At 43.0% G+C, this 20,073-nt stretch overlaps 1 protein-coding gene across 1 annotated transcript in view; it reads right to left on the reverse strand.

Annotated features, from left to right (window-relative positions):
• Positions 1-3,050: 3,050 nt before the first annotated feature.
• The window catches only part of TCEANC2 (transcription elongation factor A N-terminal and central domain containing 2), a 36,457-nt gene continuing 19,434 nt past the window's right edge, over positions 3,051-20,073 (reverse strand). Inside the window, exons 4-5 of the mRNA XM_032303660.1 lie at positions 11,224-11,417; positions 3,051-4,067 (exon numbers count right to left, since the gene is read on the reverse strand). Coding sequence (XP_032159551.1) covers positions 3,879-4,067; positions 11,224-11,417 — 383 coding nt within the window. The 3' untranslated portion in view covers positions 3,051-3,878. The remainder of the gene's footprint in view (positions 4,068-11,223; positions 11,418-20,073) is intronic.

Here is a 20,073-nt window from a genome sequence, read left to right on the forward strand (position 1 = left end):
AGGAACCTCTCTGATCCCAGTTCAGGATCAGGATCTGACCCTTTCACTGTGGACAGGGTGGAGCTAAGAGGCGCTTCTTAGTGGCCGGGCAAGCTTACGTGAATGTCTGCGAGCCTCCTTCCCTTTGCCAAGCACTCAGAATAGCTCCATTAACGTTCATGGAAATTCTGCACATGCATCAAGGAGAAAACAGCCACAAATAACACAGCCTGCTTTCCAAATCTCCAAAGCACATCTCTGCAATCACTCCACTTTCTAACTATCACCACTGAAGCCTTTCAGCCAGACAGCAATTTGTTTTCAACTTACTCTGGGTTCCTAAGTTAGCAGAACTCTTTGGATGCTTATAAATGAAGCTTCCTCCTTCCTGTCCCTCTCCCTGCTCCAGCTTCTCTTCCACACAGCCCAATAAGAAACTACACAATTCCTGCCTGCTATCAGTCCAGACTCCTTCACTTTGTGCTCAAGACCTTTCAAATTTGTCCTGGTCCTTGCCTTTCTCTCCAGCCTCATCTCCAGGTACTTTCCTGCAGGTGTCTTCCACTCTAGCCATCCCAATCACCTCCCAGGTACCACAGTTCCGAGGTTTCCCATACACCTCAACCACCTAATTACCTATTTCTGTCCTTTCAGACTTCACACAGGTAACACCTCCTCCAGGAAGCATTCCCTGACTGGATCAAATGCCTTCTCTGTATGCCTACAACTACTCATTCAGCTATTCAGTAAATGGTTATGAAGACCTAGTTTGTGCCAGGGCTCTGTTTTAGGTGTTGGACGTACAGCAGGAACAAAACAAAGACTCTGCTCTCAAGCTTAAATTCTTAAAGGAGGTGTAGGTGATGGGTAATGAAGAAATAACTGTTTCAAATGGGGGATAGTCTGAAGAAAATAAAACAGGTTAGGGTATTAAACAATGATTGGGAGAGAGGGATGTTTTATGTAGGGCAGTCAGTGAAGGCCTCTCTGATAAGGCAAACAGAGACCTGAATTGAGCGAAGATAGGAACATGCAGATATCCACGGAAAGAGCACTGTGATCAGGGGAAAAGGTAAGTGCAAAGTCCACAAAGCAGGAATGTGTCTGGTGTGTGTATCTGGAACAGTAAGGGAGCCAGTGGGACCACACAGGGGTGAGAAAGGGAGAGAATTTTAAGAAATGAGGTCAAAGAGGCAGCCAGGAGCCAGATCAAGTTGAGCCTTGCAAGACATGGCAAGGGCTTGGGATTTTGCTCTGAGAGAAGGCACTAGAAGGTTTTGAAAAGCTAGAATCTGTTTTACATTTTTGAAGGTTCATTTCAGCTAATGTGTGGATTCTAGACAATAAAGGGAACGAGGTGGGACGCCTGGGTGGCTCAGTTGGTTAAGCAGCTTCCTTCGGCTCAGGTCATGATCCCAGCGTCCTGGGATCGAGTCCCACATCGGGCTCCTTGCTCAGCAGGGAGCCTGCTTCTCCCTCTGCCTCTGCCTGCCATTCTGTCTGACTGTGCTCGCTCTCTCCCCCTCTCTCTCTCTGATAAATAAATAAAATCCTAAAAAAAAAAAAGTTTAATAAAAAAAAATAAAAATAAAAATAAAGGGAACGAGGGTGGAGGCAGAAAGAGCACAGACACCTGCACATCCATTAATTCCACAATTATGTACTGGGTACTACTATGGGACAAGCACTCATCTAAGGACTGAAGATACCCAGACTAGAAACAGGAATTCCGAATTCTGGCAGGATTTCTGAAGGAAGTTACAATCGAGTGCAGACAGGATCAAGAGCATAACCATAGAATATGTGGGTATGTACAGATCAGCATACAGGGTATTACAGTGGGGACAGGGGAGAGGATTAGGTAGACAGTAGCATTCCAGAGAAAGAGAACAACATGAGAAAATGCTCAGAGTGGGGGGTGACACGATGGGCTTTCCCGTTTCGATAAGTCACTTTATCTCTAGCACAGAGAAGTCAGTTGGAAGACATTAAGACTGGAGGCAGAAGGACCAGTTAGGAGGCCATGTGGTCCATCTGGACAAGAGAGGATAAAGCCCTGAAGTCGTACTAGAGATGGAGAAGAGACAAGAGAGTCTAGATCTAGGTGAGAAGTGAAACCATAAAGACCTGACTGGGTTGAGGGCAGCAATGAGGAGCCTAGGCTGACCCCCAGGTGTCTACCTGAAGTGCCAGTATTGTCAAGTGAAGAAGACAGGTCACATTTGAGATGCCCACGAGACATCTGGGAGATAGTGTCTGAAGCTGAGGAGACGGGTATGGGCTGAAGATACAACCTGGAGTGTCCCCGGCGTGCACACAGTGCCTAAGAACATGAATGGGGGAAATCGACCAGGAGGACCATACATGTCAAATAGACTTGAGTTTTGAGTTGTAAATCTGCCACTCACCATCTGTGTGACCCTGAGTAGGTTACTAAACCTTCTGAGCCTCACTTTCCTCACCTTTAATTAGGTACTAGTATTATTAATTTTCTAAATGTCTCCCACAGTGCTGAGCACATGGTTAAGTGCTCAGTTATTATTCCAGCTCTAAGAGTTTTGAGCAGTGGGGAAACGAACAAGATACTCTGCTTGGTGAGCCTCGAGGTCCCATTTGTAGCTACTGCTAGGGATCCCCAGTGCCCCGAGGAATGGGTGGTCAGTGAGTAGGTGCTAAACAAATGAAGAAGTCTAAAAAACGGAAATACAACAGATGAGAGGGTTAAACAGGATTATTAAACCACGACGTAAAGATCAACGTCAATGCTAATAAATTATCTTAGGAAAAGTATCTAGTACTATAGAAGGCAGATGACATTAGGCCCCTTCCTTTTGTCCTTGCTTTTTAACTTAGCTCCTCTATTTTTTTTTTTTTAATTTTAATCTCCCCCATTCCACTGGCCCCTTCTTTTCAGATTATAGACATACACTAGTCTCCCCTAACCTAAAAAGCCTTCCTTGGGTCTTATTATCACCCTCAAACTCTTATCCCATCGTTCTTTATTTTCACCAGCTGTCCCCTTTCTCATCCCCCGAACACTTTTCAATGAACAGGACACACCTTTTGTTTTAGGGGGAAAAAAAAAAAGCCCCAGTTTATTATTACAAATGCCATTTACTTAACTGTTCAAGCAGCCCTATACAGCGGCATTTCATTTTAGGATATAGATGTATTTTTTTTTCTTACTATGATATTCGTTTCAAGAGAAATTTCATTATGTATCTTCTGCGAAGCCCTAAACCAAGAGGCAGTGTATTCAAATAAACCCCAAGGTGTGGGGAGGCTTCAGGCCAGCTCCTCATTAGAAGCCTCAGCATGGGGGCTCCGGAGACCAATGCAGAAGGTCTTCCAGGGAGAGCTGCAATGTTCAGATAAGTGAGTTCTGGAGAGAAGGGGTAGTTGGCTGGCTCCAGCAGGCTCACCCCTGGGGTAGAGCAAAGAGAACAGACAGGGGAGTTCTGAGAGGCACGGGAGCTGTCTAAACTCAGGGGGACGGGACTGAGCGAGCCGCCGTGGTAATTGAGTTTCAGTTACCCGCAGGGTGGCGAAATCAAGTAGTCACTTCGTCTGCCTGACATGGGGGAGTTTAGAGGTGTCCTTGGCACACTCGCAGTGAAATCCATCCCCCTCTCATGGGGCTGGGTGACGGCGACCCTACTGAGCTCCCCAGTGACAGCCGGCTACGTCCCGCGAGGCGGCACAAGCGCACTAGAGCTAATGAAACCTCTCCTGCTGCCTGGCCCGTGGGGCTCTCGGCAGCCCGGCTGGAGGAATGGCACCAGGGGAAAATTCAGCGCCACCGGCAGCAGCCGCCACCCAAACTGCAAAACGTCTTTGAATGGCAGCGAGAGGGGCCCATTTTGCTTTCTGCCCAGCCCAGCGCTGGAACCATCCTCGGGTCATTTTTTGTGGTTCTGTACAAACGTGCCGACTGGCAGCGAGCCGTTCTTCACCTGAGCCCGGATTTCAGCTCGGTGCTTTAATGTGAAGACCAGGGCTCTCACGGTCCGCCGGTATGGCCCGTTAATGAGGCGGGAGCAGAGATGAAACGCTTCCTGCTCGATATTTTCAACCAGTAGGTGATCCATCTAAAAAACAGCAAAATTATCAAATTAGGGCCTTGCGTTGCATATGGATTAAAAGCGAGAGAGGCTGGAGCACTCTGCTCAGGGGCCTCCATTAATCAACTGAGATTCAAGGACATCTACTTCCTGTCACAAGAGAAACAGGAAGAGCAAATTAATTCCACCCTAGCAATTAAGGAACAAGGCCATGTGCTTAGTGACAGGGACCTCAGTCACAACCCCTGCCGGGTGGTAATATTTGCCATTATAACAGGAAACTGGCCAGCACTAAGCAACGGGTACTGGGCCCTGTACTTTACCAACCAGGAAACCAAGACCAAGGATAATAAATCAGTCTAACAGTTTATACTTTTTTTGGTTTGTTTTTAAAGTGCCTTTTAACCCCTTACAGCATTTCAGAAACACAGGGTCTGGGTCTTGATATGTGTGTAGAGCAGCTTATAAATCACTTTTCACATTTAATGCTCACAGCTCCTGTTACCTCATTTTCTCGATGAGGAAATAGGTTCAAGGGTGAAGAAAGGTTCAAGGTCTTACAACTAAGAGGCAGAGCCAGGACTCTGACCTGGTGCCCCGACCCCAAAGTTCGCATTCCTCTTCTTTCACCGTACTAACTGGCCCCTTAACATTCGGAGGGACCAGCTGAGTCTGAAGAGAGCTCTGCGGGGCCAGCTGAGCAGAACAGGCCTGGGGAATGGGACCTGCAGCAGTTCCGGGTGGTCCAGCTCCGGCCCAAGCCCTCCTCAAGTCACAGACCTCATTGGAGCAGCACAGGTCTGGGTCTCTGTCCGCCGTCAGGATCCAGGCCAGACTGAGGTGCTGGTTAGGCGTTCCCCTCACTACCCTCCTTTCCAGGCCCATCTCTCCCACTACTCGTCTTGCCAGTCCTGACCACAGCCCAGCCTGAGCAAGCAAAGTGTTCTGACATACTGCTGGGCCTCTGCCCACGTATAGGCTCCCTAAGCAAGGTCCACTTTTCCCAGGAAACATGCCTATTTGCATGTCAAAGCTGAGCTAAACACCAAAAAGCTAGAAAAGTAAATCCGAGCCTAAAGGACTGGAAAGTCTTCCTTGGGTGGTCACAATGTCCTAAGCTTCCCTTAGACATTTTCATAATATAATAATCTATTTTTTTGGTTCCTTGAAAAGAGGAAACAAATTTCTCTTTCTTGCTTTTTTCCCTTCCCTCCTTACCACACCACTCATTCAAATACTTAGTCAGCACTTATTATGTGCCAGGCACTGTGCATGGGCTGAGGAAAAAGCAGTGAACAAGGACGACAGTCCTTGACTCCATGGAGAGCACAGCCCCGTTGGAGAAAGGTAGAGAACAGGATTCTGAGTATACCGAGTACTAGGAAAGGGGACAGGAGATAAGTGCTGGGCTGCAGAGCTATGACACAGGGCCCCACCCCACGAAGGCAGCACCTGGCTTCGGGAGGGAATGATGTTTGATCCGAGAACTCTGGCCAGGTAAAGGGCGTTTGCCTCATGAGAAATTCACTGAGCTCTGCGTATGTCTTCTGGGCACTTTCCTACGTATGTCCTATACTTCTGTTTAAAAGAAAAGTTTAAGAAAAAATTGTACCAAAAATAAAAAAGGAACCCCAGATATTTGATAAAATGTCCTCACGTAAGAGAGAGACCAACAGACCAAAACAAATAGAAAAAAGGAACTTGGAAGAAAGGACTGGGCAGAATGTAGAACAGCACTGAAAGAGAAAGACAGAGACAGGGCGAAGGACTATCTAGGCCCAGACATGTGCCTATATGTAGCAGACAAAAGATCAAAGATGTTCAGGGAAGTCTGTGATCCTGATGACTATCTCCGAGGCTTGTGATGGAGTGAGAGCGCTTGGCACCATGGTTCTCCAGAACCCAGATTCCTTGGGCTTTTCATGGATTCCTGGGTAGGCACCAAAGTCGCCCCTTGCCTGAGGCAGCCCTGGTACCAGACTACTTTAGGAGGAGGCAGGAAGAGTGGCTGTCGGCCCACCGCCCAGCAACACTGCCAGAGAAGCCCCTCATGGGGGGGAGGATGATCAGTCACTGTTCAGACTCACTTAATGTGACAGGCAAGAGGAAGTCTTCATTTTCCTTTTTTTCTTCTTTTCTTTTTTCTTTTTGAGGACAGTGGTTGTAGGGGAAGAAGGGTTTGTGTGCATTTGCAAAAATACATCATAGCCATTCCATTACACTACAGTCTATATAAAAAAGAACTTTGAGAAAGCCTTGGAACTCACATAACTGGATATCATCCATGCTTCATTCACCAAACAGAATCACTACTCTGAGTCTGGCCAGATCTGGATATTGGAGATACTGAGCAGAAAGACCTGACCCCTGCCCTCCAGAACTCACAGTGGAGAGAGGAGGCCCTGGATACAGATAGTGGAGGGGGAGGAGGGTCGGTTCTGTACCAGCGCTGTGAAGGGAAAAGCAAGCAAGCACCTAACAATTCTCATGCATACCTCTTATGAAATGAAGGCCAATCACAATGAGGAAAAACATCAGTGGTATTAAAATGTAAATCATAAGGGAAGATAAGTTATCACACACCCACCCGTACAAGATCATTGCACAAAGTGAAGAGCGTCTATCTTGTAACTGCCTTGGAATATTTCAAGCCGACCCAAGTTATTGAGAATTCTTGAGTCAAGTTTTGGGTGAAAGGACCAGAGTCTCACTGAGATCTTGAGAAAGAGAGGTTTTGCTGTGAGATACATCCATATGAGTGGGAATGCGAGCAGGAATGGGATACATCTGAACAAAGGGGAATAGGAACAAGAAACCTAAGGATTTAGTCAGGAATCACATCCTTTCTCTTGTGGGTCTCGAGATCTGCCTGGTCTCTTTCTCACATTTTCTTGCCCCCTCCTTTTGCCTTACTCATTGCCATTTTTTTTTTTTAAGATTTTATTTATTTATTTGACAGAGATCACAAGTAGGCAGAGAGGCAGGCAGAGAGAGAAGGGGAGGCAGGCTCCCCGCTGAGCAGAGAGCCCAATGCGGGGCTCGATCCCAGGACCCTGAGATCACAACCCGAGCCGAAGGCAGAGGCTTTAACCCACTGAGCCACCCAGGCACCCCTACTCACTGCCAATTTTAAGCGCCTTATTCTCTCCCCCTGTGCTACACATCTCTAGCCAGCTTCTACTCCCTCACAACTCCCCCAACATCCCTTCTGCTTCAACGCTCCCACCGTTGTTGTCCTTGCTGTTTCCTAGTTCGCACTTCTCAGAGACAGAGCACCGGATGTGCCTAGCTTATCTATTTGTACCTGTAAGTTAACTGTGTGTTATTCAGTTGTCCCATCACAGACGAACTGGCCTCAGCTGGGCAAGATCTAAGACATGACCACCCAGCGCTGTCTTTCCTCAAGGATTCTGAACCCAGTGGGAAATGGTGCCATAATCGATTAGTGATGTCTGCCACCTCGGTAAGCTCTTTAAAAGCAAGGTGAGGTCGTCTTCACGTGTTTACCTCAAATGCAGAGCTTCCCACATTGTCCAGTTGACTATTTATTTGCTGATCTCCCTCAGAAGACTGTGAGCCCCTCGAGGGCTATTACCATGTTGGTTCATTTCTGAATTCCTGCTCTATCCCTAGCACTGGTATGGGCACACAGCAAGTGCTCCGGAAGTTATTTGTTAAGCGAGTTAAGCGAGTAAACGAGTATCCTTCTTCCACGCGTATACCTTCCTGCTTTCCTGTTCTTTTGGTGATATTCTAGACCCAACAGATAAGGTATGAAATATATTGTTTCTACTTTAATATGTATTATCTGGCTTGGAAAATCCTACCCATTAACAAAGGCCAATTCAACTGTCATCTCTTCCATGAAACCTTCCCAGATTCGCTCATCAGATCTCACTGTTCTGTCCTTTGTGTGTCTGTACCATTTGCTAGTACCACTATTTCAGACATATTTTCATCCTGCCTTATATTTAGTTAGTCATTGACAGACTCTCAGCCAGGAGACAGTAAGCTTTCTTAAGCCCGGGGAATGCGACTCATTTATGTTTACATTCTTCCCGGCACCAGCAGTAGTAGTACTAAACATCTGTTGAATTGAATATCCACTGGAAGCAAACTTTGTATGAGTTTTCCAATAGTATGATTGGATTTGTACACATCTACCCGCACTCCTCTTTGACCACTTGAATACATTTATGAGAGAGCTGGTCAAAGCCAGAGGTGCAGTCTGAGGCCATTAAACAAAGAGAAAACTAACAGTCCCATATGGGGACGTACCCCTGACCTGGATCTCATTAGCACCATCTGACAACCAACTGGGCCAACCAGCCAGTGTTTCATAACTCTTAATGATACAGGCTCACTTTGAGAATCAGGTTCATTTTTTTTAATGACATAATAGGAAAATGATCACAGGCCGTGAGGTAGGAAGGAGAGTGGATAATGAGGAAGGGGAAGTAAGAGAATGACACCACAGGGGACGTTCATATGAGGAAAGATCTAAAAGACAGGGAAGAACAAAGAAGATCCGGAAGGGAGAGAAAGTAAAGGGGACTGGGGCATGGGTCTCAAAAGTGGAGTTTTTATTCATCTAGCCCATTATTCCAAGAACAAGGAAACAATCCATACATCTGGAAAGCAAGACCTGTACAGAGTAATAAAGAGACGCACCTTTTGGCTGTATGTGTATATTCTACATCTGTGGCTTTTACTACTAAAGGATATGACCAAAACAAACACCATGGAAACATTTTTTTCCCACAAAAATATAATGCGTGATTTTGCAAAAATACACATGCTAGGATTAAATTGTAAAGGCTTTTAAGTCATTGGGCCGGTAACTTACCCAGTGGTTTACTCCTGCCTGATAAAGTACATTTCTAGAGATCTGATGTCTGACTTGAATGCACTCAACATTGGTTACTGTCAAAGACCAGATACCAGATGAGATGGTTCACTGATTTACCCTAACATGGAAATGTTTCAGATGATGATAGGTGCTAGGAGTTTACGTTATATGAAAGTGTTTATATTTCTATTCCCTGACATATCAAACCGATAAAAGTACTATCAAATGCTGTTTATGCAAGGAAAACAGATTTTTTTTTTTTTTTGTCGAGGAAGATGGTAAGATACACATTTTTTAATTTAAAAAAATTATTCTTTGGGAACAAAACCATTCAACTATGCTTAATCTGATATTTTTTCCAATTACATTGGAAAGCACTAACGAATGTATCACTTTTTTAACTTTGCTTTGTAACACTTGAGTGCTTACCACTTGATGTGCCATTTAAAGGATAATTAATGGATAAACTAAAAGGATAATTATTATGGAGTTTAATATAGCAGGCAAGCTGCTCATTAATCCTTACAAGCATAGCTTCGTTATTATCATTTACTTAAAAAGATACCACAGGGAGCTGGTATTTACCACCACATTAACTACATATTATATACCCACAATCTATGTTTCTGCAATAATTTTGGCTTATTTTAAAAATAAACGTTATGTAAAATATTAAATAGCAAATCTTGTTGGCTAATTGACACTCTGCAAAATAAGGCTTACAATCTTTACATTTTTTTCTTTCTTCCAAGGGTTTAATAGTCATATTAAAGCTTCCTATAGGAAAAGTTAGGCAAACTTACAGCAATATTAATTCACTGTAAATATCAAATAGACATTAAAATTATAAATACAAAAAATAAATATATATAGAAAAGGATATACAAAATGACCCTGATATTGATTGAGATGTAAAATCAAACACAAATGTAAAAAATTGTCAATTTTCTGCAGTTATTTAAATAATCAATAAAAGCATCTTATGGAACATTTGGCATATGAGTAGCGCTTACTAATATGGTATAATCATTAACTTGCCCAATATTCATTTAAAGAGCTATAATAATTTAACAAACAGCAAATGTACCAAAATGTTAACAAGATTATGTCTGGCGGTAGGTTCAATGGTGATTTTGCTTTTCCTTTCTTTCTTTCTTTTCTTTTTTTTTAAAGATTTTATGTATTTATTTGACAGACAGAGATCACAAGTAGGCAGAGAGGCAGGTGGAGAGAGAGGGGGAAGCAGGCTCCCTGCCAAGTGGAGAACCCGATGTGGGGCTCCATCCCAGGACCCTGGGATCATGACCTGAGCTGAAAGCAGAGGCTTTAACCCACTGAGCCACCCAGGTGCCCCTTGCTTTCCCTTTCTATATTTTCTCATTTTCTAGCATAAGACCCAAAACTCCAATTTTAAAAAGTAAATAACATACCACGCGTCCATTTACCTTTCTTTTATAGATTCAGACAGAAAGGTTAAAAATATTTTTTCAGAGAATGCAGTGACAGTTCTAGCATTTAGACCTAGACATTTGAAACTGTTTCTTTTGTTAATAATGTTAAATTATTCTTCAAGGACACTTTAATAGCGATACCTGAAGAAGCAGAAAAAATATGGATGTTATGTCTGATTTTTCTGGAATATTAACTGACCTGTAAAATTTGTTTATGATGATTAGTATCACTGTTAATGAGCAGAAATCCTTCTAGCACCTGTATCTCAAACCACTAATGTCTGAACCGTGAACTGTGAAGACAACAGAGATTATGTCGGCCAACTGATTATATGCCTTGGAACTAAAAGTATGAGCATTGACAAAAAATGGGGGAGTAGAGTCTTTCCAATAGACACCATTTATTTTGCCAACAAAATTCCACAGCACAGTCCACACCAGAATTTTTGTTTTGCTGGGAAGGGGAAGAATTTTAAATAGGTAGGAACCAATATCCATTAAATAACTTCTAATCACCATACATTCTACTATTCCGTTATATAAATGTTTCATTTAATCTTTCCAATAATTATAGGTAGTAGGAATTAGAACACTCATTTTACAGATTAAAAAAAAAGTCTCGGAAATGTTCAGGGGTTTGCCTAAAATGACACAACCAGTACGTACTAGAGCCAGAGTTTTAATCCAGGTCTTGCTCCAAAGCCTGGAGCAATCTTTCTAGCGTACTATCTTTCTAGCATACTATCTCCCAGAACGCTTACAAATCCAGAATCCTTAAAGAAAAAATTAGTTAGAATAAAGCTATACCACTAAGACCACGAAAGATTTATGAAAATGTGAGGCTCATTTAACTAAGAGAATCATGTTCCGACCAGGACATTACCTCTAATTCCAAGGCTTCTGAGAGTAACTTCTGGGCATTTTTCCTGAATGTCTCCGTTTTGGGGTCACTCCGCACTTCAATAGAAGGTCTGTCTAAATGTTTTTCCATGAAAGTTTTCCACTCAGTGTAAATTTCTCCGGCAAGACAAGCCACTTCTGGATCTGAGTGCTGACGCATCTTATTCACGGTGTGACCTAGAACAAGGAAGGAGAAACCAAGGGAAAGGTGGCTCTGGTGTCTTCTGAAAAGGACAGGAACAGAAGAGCTGATGTACGGCACGTAGAAAGTCATTCACATACCTAAAGCTGTAAAAGCTCTTGTGCAAATGAAGACCCATTTCTCAAAGGCTGAGATAACCAGATAATCAGAAAGGGAGAATCGCTGGACTAGCCAATGCAATAAGTCAAACAATGGAAGCATGATCAATAGATACTTAAAATGGAACAATTAAAAGTATCAACTCCTTCATTCAAAAATTGCAAGAAAAGAAAATGAATTAAGCATTTATCTTGTCTTCCTGGTACATATTATATTTCAGAACAACCAAATAGCCCTACTTATTGAGGGAATGTTCTTTATTCAGCTAATAAGTGTGAAAAGATTGACAGAATTTTTAAACATTTCGTAGCCCGTGATGAAGTAATTCATTCAGGTGACAAGCATCAGTGGATGAACTCATTCAATGAAAGGTTGATGGAGAAATTTATAATGGAGGGATGAGCTGTCAGCACTGGAACCACTAATCAATCTTTGCACCCCTGAGAGTGGGACTCTCAGACAGAGGTGGCACTTCACAGCCCTACCTATAAATAGTCTTAACCTTCCTCCCAAAGAAAACGAGGAACCAGAATCCAACCAGTCTTTCGAAGCTAACCTCTGGTTTGCAGAAAATAAGAGACAGAGGAATGAGTTAAATTATAGTATGAGGAAAAAGATACATCCAGAATGTGAGACACTCCGTAGGACCGCAGACCTGATTTCTTCAACAGTTACTGGCATTAAAAAAAAAAAATTATAATCAAGTTTTTTATTTGAGTGTAGTTGACCCACAGTGTTACATCAGCTTCAGGTGTATAACATAGCGATTTGGTAAGTTTTTCCACTATGCTATGCTCACAAGTGCGGCAACCATCTGTCACCATAGAACACTAGACAATCCCATTGACTATACTCCTTCTGCTCAGTCTTTTATTTCCATGACTTATTCCTCCCATAATGGAAGCTTGTATCTCCCTCTTCCCTTCACCCTTTTTGCCCAGTCCCCACTCCCCTTCCCTTTGGCAGCTCTCAGTTTATACTCCTGTGTTTATAGGTTCTGATTCTATTTTTTGTTTGTTTATTCATTTGTTGATGGCTTTTTTTTTCTTAAAGGGGGTAAGGTTATGGACTGCTATAGATTAAGAGTCTTTTGAGTTCAAACTACCAAATTCAATGTGTGATTCCAATCCTCACTGCAACAAATCAACCAACTATTAAAAAGAGATTTTGAGATATACAAGGAATATGAATTTACACTAGATATTAAATTATACCATGAAATTACTGTTTGTTAAGAGTGATAATGGCACTGTTGTTATGTAAGAAAATATCTGTATTTTTAGATGTAGTATGTAGAGTATGTAAGTATGTAGAGCTGAAATTGAAAGAGGTCTAGGAGGGGCAACTGGGTGGCTCAGTGGGTTAAAGCCTCTGTCTTCAGCTTAGATCATGATCTCAGGGTCCTGGGATCAAGCCCCCCATCGGGCTCTCTGCTCAGCAGGGAGCCTGCTTCCTCCTCTCTCTCTCTGCCTGCCTCTCTGCCTATTTGTGATCTCTGTCTGTCAAATAAATAAATAAAATCTTAAAAAAAAAAAAAAGAGGTCTGGGATTCTGCTTTAAAATATTTAAGCAACAGCACAAAAACAGAAAAATGGGAAAGATGAAGTAAGTGGGACCAAATCTTAATAGTTACCGAATTTGGGTGAAGGGCATATGGGGGTGTGTCCTATTATTTTCTTTATTTTTATGTGTGTTTGAGATTTGCATAATAAAAATGGAAAAAGAGGCAAAGGATCTACAAAAGTACTTAGACAAAAACAATTACAGAGAAAAGCCAAAGAAATCAACTAAACATTTGGAATTAAAAACTTACAGAGAAATATTAGATATATTTTTTAAAAAATCAATAGCTTTCTTATGTCTATAACAGCTAGTATGAATACAGTAGGGAAAAATCCTGCTTACATGAGCAAAAGTGATAAAGCACTTAACAATATATTAACATATATGTTAATGCTAATTAAAATTGGAAAATGTTGCCTCCAGTTGACTCCAACAGCCCTGAGTTTCGAACCCCTTAATGGCATCTCCTACATGCAGCCAGAGTGGCCGTTTTAAAACTTCATTATTTCCTGTTTTAGAGATATTTTTTCTAAAACATACATATGACCATTTCGCTCCTCCACGTAAATCTTTCAGTGCTGTACACACACTTGTATCTTGTCACACAAGTTCCTTCACAATCCGTCCCCTCCCACCTACTTTCCAGTGAACATCCTATCTGCCTAGAATACCCTTGCTTCCCCCTTTATCTGGTTAGTTTCCATTCTGCCTTTAAGACTCAGTTCAGGAGGGGCGCCTGGGTGTCTCAGTGGGTTAAAGTCTCTGCCTTCGGTTCAGGTCATGATCTCAAGGTCCTGAGATGGAGCCCCACATCAGGCTCTCTGTTCGGCAGGGAGCCTGCTTCCCTGCCCCTCTCTCTCTCTGTCTGCCTCTCTGCCTACTTGGGATCACTGTCTGTCAAATAAATTACAAAAAAAAAAAAAAAAAGGTCAGTTCAGGAGTCCCCTCCTCTAGCAAGTCCTCCGTAATACCCCCCGTCTTGGGTCGGCACCTCTCCTCCTCTGTGCTTCCTTAGCACCTTGTGCTTCTGTTCCTCACAATAATTGTGGTAATTAGTTGTAATTAGCTGATCAGCTACCTCTCTAACCCACCAAAGAGAGCTGGAAGGCAAGAGCTGTGACCTGTTCATCTTTGTCTCTCCAGCAGAAAATAGTGGCAGGAGGGAGGGGTCGGGAGAGGGAGTGTGAAGTAAATGTTGGTGGAATGAAAGACCCATATGACGAATGACATCTTTTACTAAAATATAGGAGGAAATGGAATGAAGGGGGAAAATGCACCATATTATAAGATAGAAAGGTTAGTACAAAGAGATACGAGTAAGACACAGTTCCTGGAATTTGACCTAACTCACTTGCCCAAGTGTGCACAGAAATGTGTACAAAAATACCCATACCATAATACTGTATGTGATAGTGAAAAGTGAGAAACAATTAGAAATCCATCATTAAGGGTCCAATCTGTTAAATAAACTACAGTCCATTCGAACAAGAATACCTTGCAGCCATAAAAGACTAGAAGAGCTCTACATGTAGTAACATGGAAAGATGATTACTTTATTCAGGTTCTCTGAAGAGCACGCACAGTATGAGCCAATATTTACTTTTAAAATTATATTTGTGTATACATATAAGCACATAGATTTGTTTATAGGCAGAGAAATAAGTCTAAAGAATTTATAACAAAATCATTAACCGGGGTCTCCTCTGAGCAGTAGGACTACGCACGTCTGCACAGTTCAGCTCCGTCGCGTGGACAGGCTCAACCTAGAAGTAATCCTAACAGCACGGGCTGTGCTATAACAGAAACAGAGGTACACTCAGATTTCTCCGAACACAGATCCTTCGCTTCCATGTGTTCCCCTTCTTGTCCTTTTCTCACTCCAAGAAAGACACTGTTGGTCCAGCTTTATATGTGAGAAATGAAGGTGCGCAAGTCCCCCAAACTGAGAGTCCTTTTGTTGGTCAAATCCGATGGACCTTCTCCAACCTGATGTGACATGCTCCCCCTGTGGCCTCCAATGCTGCTGTCTGTCTTCTGAAATACTCTCTTCCATTGCTTTTTGAGACACCACCTGGGACTGTTCCTTCTCTCTCTTCGGCTGGCTATGTATGTCTTACCTAACCTTTAATTATTGGTGAACCCGAGCTGGGCCATTGTCCTTGGCCTCTTCTCTTCTTTCTCCACCTGCTCTCCCTGAGTAATCTTACCCACTCCTGTGGTCCAACTGCCATCTGCAAGGAGATGACTCCCAAATATGTATCTCTAGCCCAGAGGCTCTCGCTGGGCACAAGACCCAAATGTCTAGTCTCTGGACACCTCCATCTGCTTCTTGTGCAAGTGCCTCAACTCGATACTTTAAAAAAATTTATTTAAATTCAGTTAATTAATTAACATATAGTGTATTATTCGTTTCAGAGGTAGAGTTCAATGATTCATCAGTTGTATATAATTCCCAGTGCTCATTATATCACGTGCCTTCCTGAATGCCCATCACCCAGTTACCCCATCCCCTGATAGGAAGCAAGTTTCCTATGATTAAGTAACTCCACATTTCTAAAATGGAGAATGGAATGCATTACTATCCCCCTCAGTCCCTCTTCCTGTACTTCCTGTACTTGGCACCACCATTCACTCATCATTTCAGGCTCCTTAACGTTTTTTATCTTTCCCTTTCCTCCTCACCCCCCTTTCTTCCTCACTGCTACCCTAATACACGTCCTCACCACCTTTCTGCAGGTTTACTGCAGAGACATACTAACCAAACTCTGTCGCCAGTGTGGCCTTCTCCAACTCATCCTCATTACTCAAGTCAAAATAACTTTTGAGAAACACAATTTGAGGGGCCCCTGGGTGGCTCGGTCAGTTAAGCATCTGCCTCTTGGTTTTGGCTCAGGTCATGATCCCAGGGTCCTGAGACTGAGCTGGCATCAGGCTCTGAGCTCAGTGGGGAGACTGCCTGAAGATTATCTCCCTCTGTCTCTGCCCCAACACACACACACACGCACACGCACACACATACTCTTTCTCAAATAAAACAAATTTTTAAAAACACAATTTGAGGGGCACCTGGGAGGCTCAGTCCGTTAAGTGGCTGCCTTTGGCTCAGGTCATAATCCCAGTGTCCTGGGATCAAGTCCCATATCAGGCTCTCTGCTCAGCTGGGAGCCTGCTTCTCTCTCTCCCTCTGCCTGCTGCTCCCCCTGCTTATGCTCTCTCTCTTCCCCTCTCACTGTCAAATAAATAAATAAATCTCTAAAACAAAACAAAACACAATTTGATCTCATTACGCCCTTACCAAAAGCCCTTCAACAGCTCTCTCCACTGTCCTTAAATTAATTCCTAAGTATAACATTCAAGCTCAATGACCTGGAAGCTCTTTGGCCTTACCTTTCACCTTGTCACCCCCTTCCTCCTTCCGGTCACCCCCAGTCCTTCTGCCCCTTGGCTTTCATGCAGTAAGTTCCAGTTGTGGAGAGCAACTTGCAGGTCCTTGTTTCAGGTCAGGCCTTCTGGCCTTCTTCCATTTCTGCGCCTTAGTTCACACTGTTCCCTCTGCCTAGAATGTTTAAATGCCCACCTTCCCCTCTAAACTGTAAACATCTTGAGGGCAGAACGCCATACCTTACTCCAAGTTATAGTCCCAGGTCCTGGCATGGGGCCTAGCAGAGCACAATCAATAAATGTTTGCTGAACTGAGTCAAACAGTTAAATAAAAACCATTAACATCTGGCTTTCAAATTGCTTTTGTACTCCCATTTGAATATGGATGCAGTTGATTGGAAAAATCACACAACTGCAAACAAAATAATGGAACTATACTACAAAGAACTGAATCCAAAGGCGCTGGGAAAATGAAAAGTTTCTAATTCTTACCCATTGTGAAGAATTCTTCCTGCTTACCATTCCAGATTGTATGTGAATTATCCCATTTAATTTTTATAACTAAACAATGAATTAAATACTAGTATTATATCACCTTTTACAAATGAGAAAATGAAGCTCGGCAAAGTAACCTGCCCAGGGTTTCGCATCTACTAAGTGTTAAGCCAGGATCTGAACACACATGGCCTGATGACAGAGCCTGCACCCTAAACCCGGAATTCCTTGTACCTCTCTGTCATTAGGGACTGGCACACAGGGAGTGTTCAACGAAGCTCTGTTGACATACTGCTCTTCAACTTCTTGCTGTTCCCAACTCAGAAAAGAGCACAGGCCTTGAGAGCGCAGAGCACTGGCCAAAGGGCAGAAAGATTCACCTCTCAATCCAGGGCAATGGGGTCACCTCACAGATGCCCCACAGGGTCCCCGCCCAGACTGGTCAGGACAGTGCTGCCAAACCAGTAAAGCCCTCCCAGAAAGGACAGTACCATAAGGGAGCCCAGAAGGATGCAAGATTTGCCAGCAAGCGGGCGACAGCAGGAAACGCCGTCGGTCTGGGGCAGGAAAAGAGAAGAGAGGGAAACCCTTTTCTCAAGAAAAAACAAAACAAGATGAAATAATAAATTTTAGATCAGAGAGGGAATTTCATGGTAACAATAACAACATTTAGCCACTGTGCTAAAAGCTCAGAACAGGTAGGTGCTGTTATGATTCCCCATTTTGGAATCTTTACCTTGGTAAAGAACCCAAGGACCTAGAAATTCAGTGGCTTGTGGGATATGGCAAGTAAGAAGTGGGACCAGGTTTCAAATGTAGGCAGTGTGGCTCTAGAGCTCATGCTTTAACCCTATACTCATGCTCCTGGTGATGAGACAGTCCTACGTCTTCCTGATCAAGATGAAAAAATGTGAGGCTCTGTGACCTTTCCCCAAGGTCACAAGTTGGTCAGTGGCTACATCAAGGAAGTTAATGATCTGCAAAGTCATTATTTGCTCCATGAAGTTTATGTTTGAAAGCAGGCAGTGCCACTGGCTGGTCTCATGATCTAAGTCAAGTCCCCTAGGTTTAAGGGCAAGGGGTTTCTGCATCCCAGAACACTGGTAAGAAAAATTCCCTGCAGGAAGCAGTCTTTTGCTCATTTGACAAACATTACCAAATACGAAGTATGTACCAGGCTTTGTGCTAGACACTGGGACAGAATGTTGAGCAAGACAATCCTGTACCCAAGGAGCCCCAGGTAGTTCTTAGCATAGGAGAAGACACCTAAACAAAACAAAATATACAAAAGTGTTACTGGTAGGTCCAGGATCCTAAGACAGAATTGAAGGGGAACTCCAGGGAGGGTCAGAAGGACAGATAGTCGATTCAGCTGACAAAAGGGCCAGGGAATACCATGAAAAGAGGCAATTCTTGTCCTGAGTGTTGACAATGATTCAAGAAGAGAAGGAGCACAGTGAAGGAGAAGCCGGAACCTGAACTAGCATGGCATAATTTAAGGACTGTGGGAATCAAAGTAATGATCCTCAAGGATGTCCATGACCCAATCCTCAGAACCTGTGAACATGTTACCTTACATGGAAAATGGAACTTTGACAAGATTAAGGTTAAGGACCCTGAGATGGGAAGATTAGCCTGAATTATCTAAGTGGGCCCAATCTAATCACACAGGTCTTTAAAAGTAGAAGAGACAGAAGGCTTGTGTCAGAGAGATAAGATGTAAGAATTCAACCTACCACTGCCAGCTCTGCAAACGAAGGAAGGCAACCATGAACCAGGGAATGCAAGTGCTTCTAGAAACAGGAAAAGGCAAAGAAACCGATTCGTCCCTAAAGAATCCAGGAAGGAATGTAGCCTTGCCAACACCTTGATTTTAGTCCAATGAGAACTGTCTTCTGACCTATGAAACTGTAAGATAATCTGCATTTCAAGGTTTTAAACCACTAATTTTTGTGGCAATTTGGCAGGGCATTATTCAATAGAAAATGAATATATGAATCTATTAGAAGTTCAATATTGCTAAAGCAATGACACAATCTATTAGACAACTTGAAAAGAACAGGCCATCTGAAAGGTCCTTGCCACGAACTTATTCCATAACCTTGAGCAAGTTAAATCACAAACCCATTCATTCACTACCTCACTAACTCATTTATTCACTCAACAAACATTTTTGGCTTCATACAGAAGACTGGATTTCACCTGGGTCTTGAGGGGGAAGCAAGAGTTTACCATGGACAAAGGTGTACTTTTAGGTTTCAAGAGATGACATGACATGATATAAATACATCATAGTTTTGTCACTTATTATTTGGTTTTCTGACCAAGGGCAAATTACTTCAAACTCTCTAAGCCTCGGTTTTCCCATTTGTAAAATGGAGAAAATTGTAACATTCCCCTCATACGCCTGTTATCTGGATCAAATGAGATCACAGATGGGAAAGTACTTTGAGGGTACAGGGTTTTTCAGTGTTGTTGATCAATCATAAATGAAAATAAGACATCTCTGAAATCAGATCAATAGGACAGACATATAATTTTCCCATAATAGTCATATGTGCAGTATTGCAAAAGGGGCCACGCTTGCTCCCCCTAGTCAAGAGGGCAAGGCCTGACCCCACCGCCTTACCGGACATTTACCCCATACCCCTTGCCTACTTACTTCCTCTATAATAAAGGTATCTAGTCACAGAACCCTTAATTCAGTGCCAGGTCCAAAGGCTTTTGCCCAGCCAGCCCCTGACTTTCCAGACCACTTGAGAAAAGTGAGGTCACACATTTCTTTTGCATGTTAGGGTCTGCATGCCATTTTTCTGCCCTGCCTCTCTCCCTCTTCCTTTTTAATTACACTCCCTCTGTCTCTTCACTGGCTCCTGTTCTCCCTCCTACTTACCCACCACAGACATTCTCTCAGTTTCAATCCTTTAGCCTTTTCTTTTACTTTTATTCAGAGAATTCAACCATTTAGGTGACTGTAAGCAAATGCTTTTGGGCAAATAAGTATTGTCCGTCTTACATCTCTCTTCTGATTTCAATCCACTGTTCTAGCTGCCTGTTGGACATTTCTACCTAAAGAGTTTATGTCCCAGCAAA

The sequence above is a fragment of the Mustela erminea genome, chromosome 10, assembly GCF_009829155.1.
Source record: "Mustela erminea isolate mMusErm1 chromosome 10, mMusErm1.Pri, whole genome shotgun sequence".
NCBI classification, from domain to species: Eukaryota; Metazoa; Chordata; class Mammalia; order Carnivora; family Mustelidae; genus Mustela; species Mustela erminea.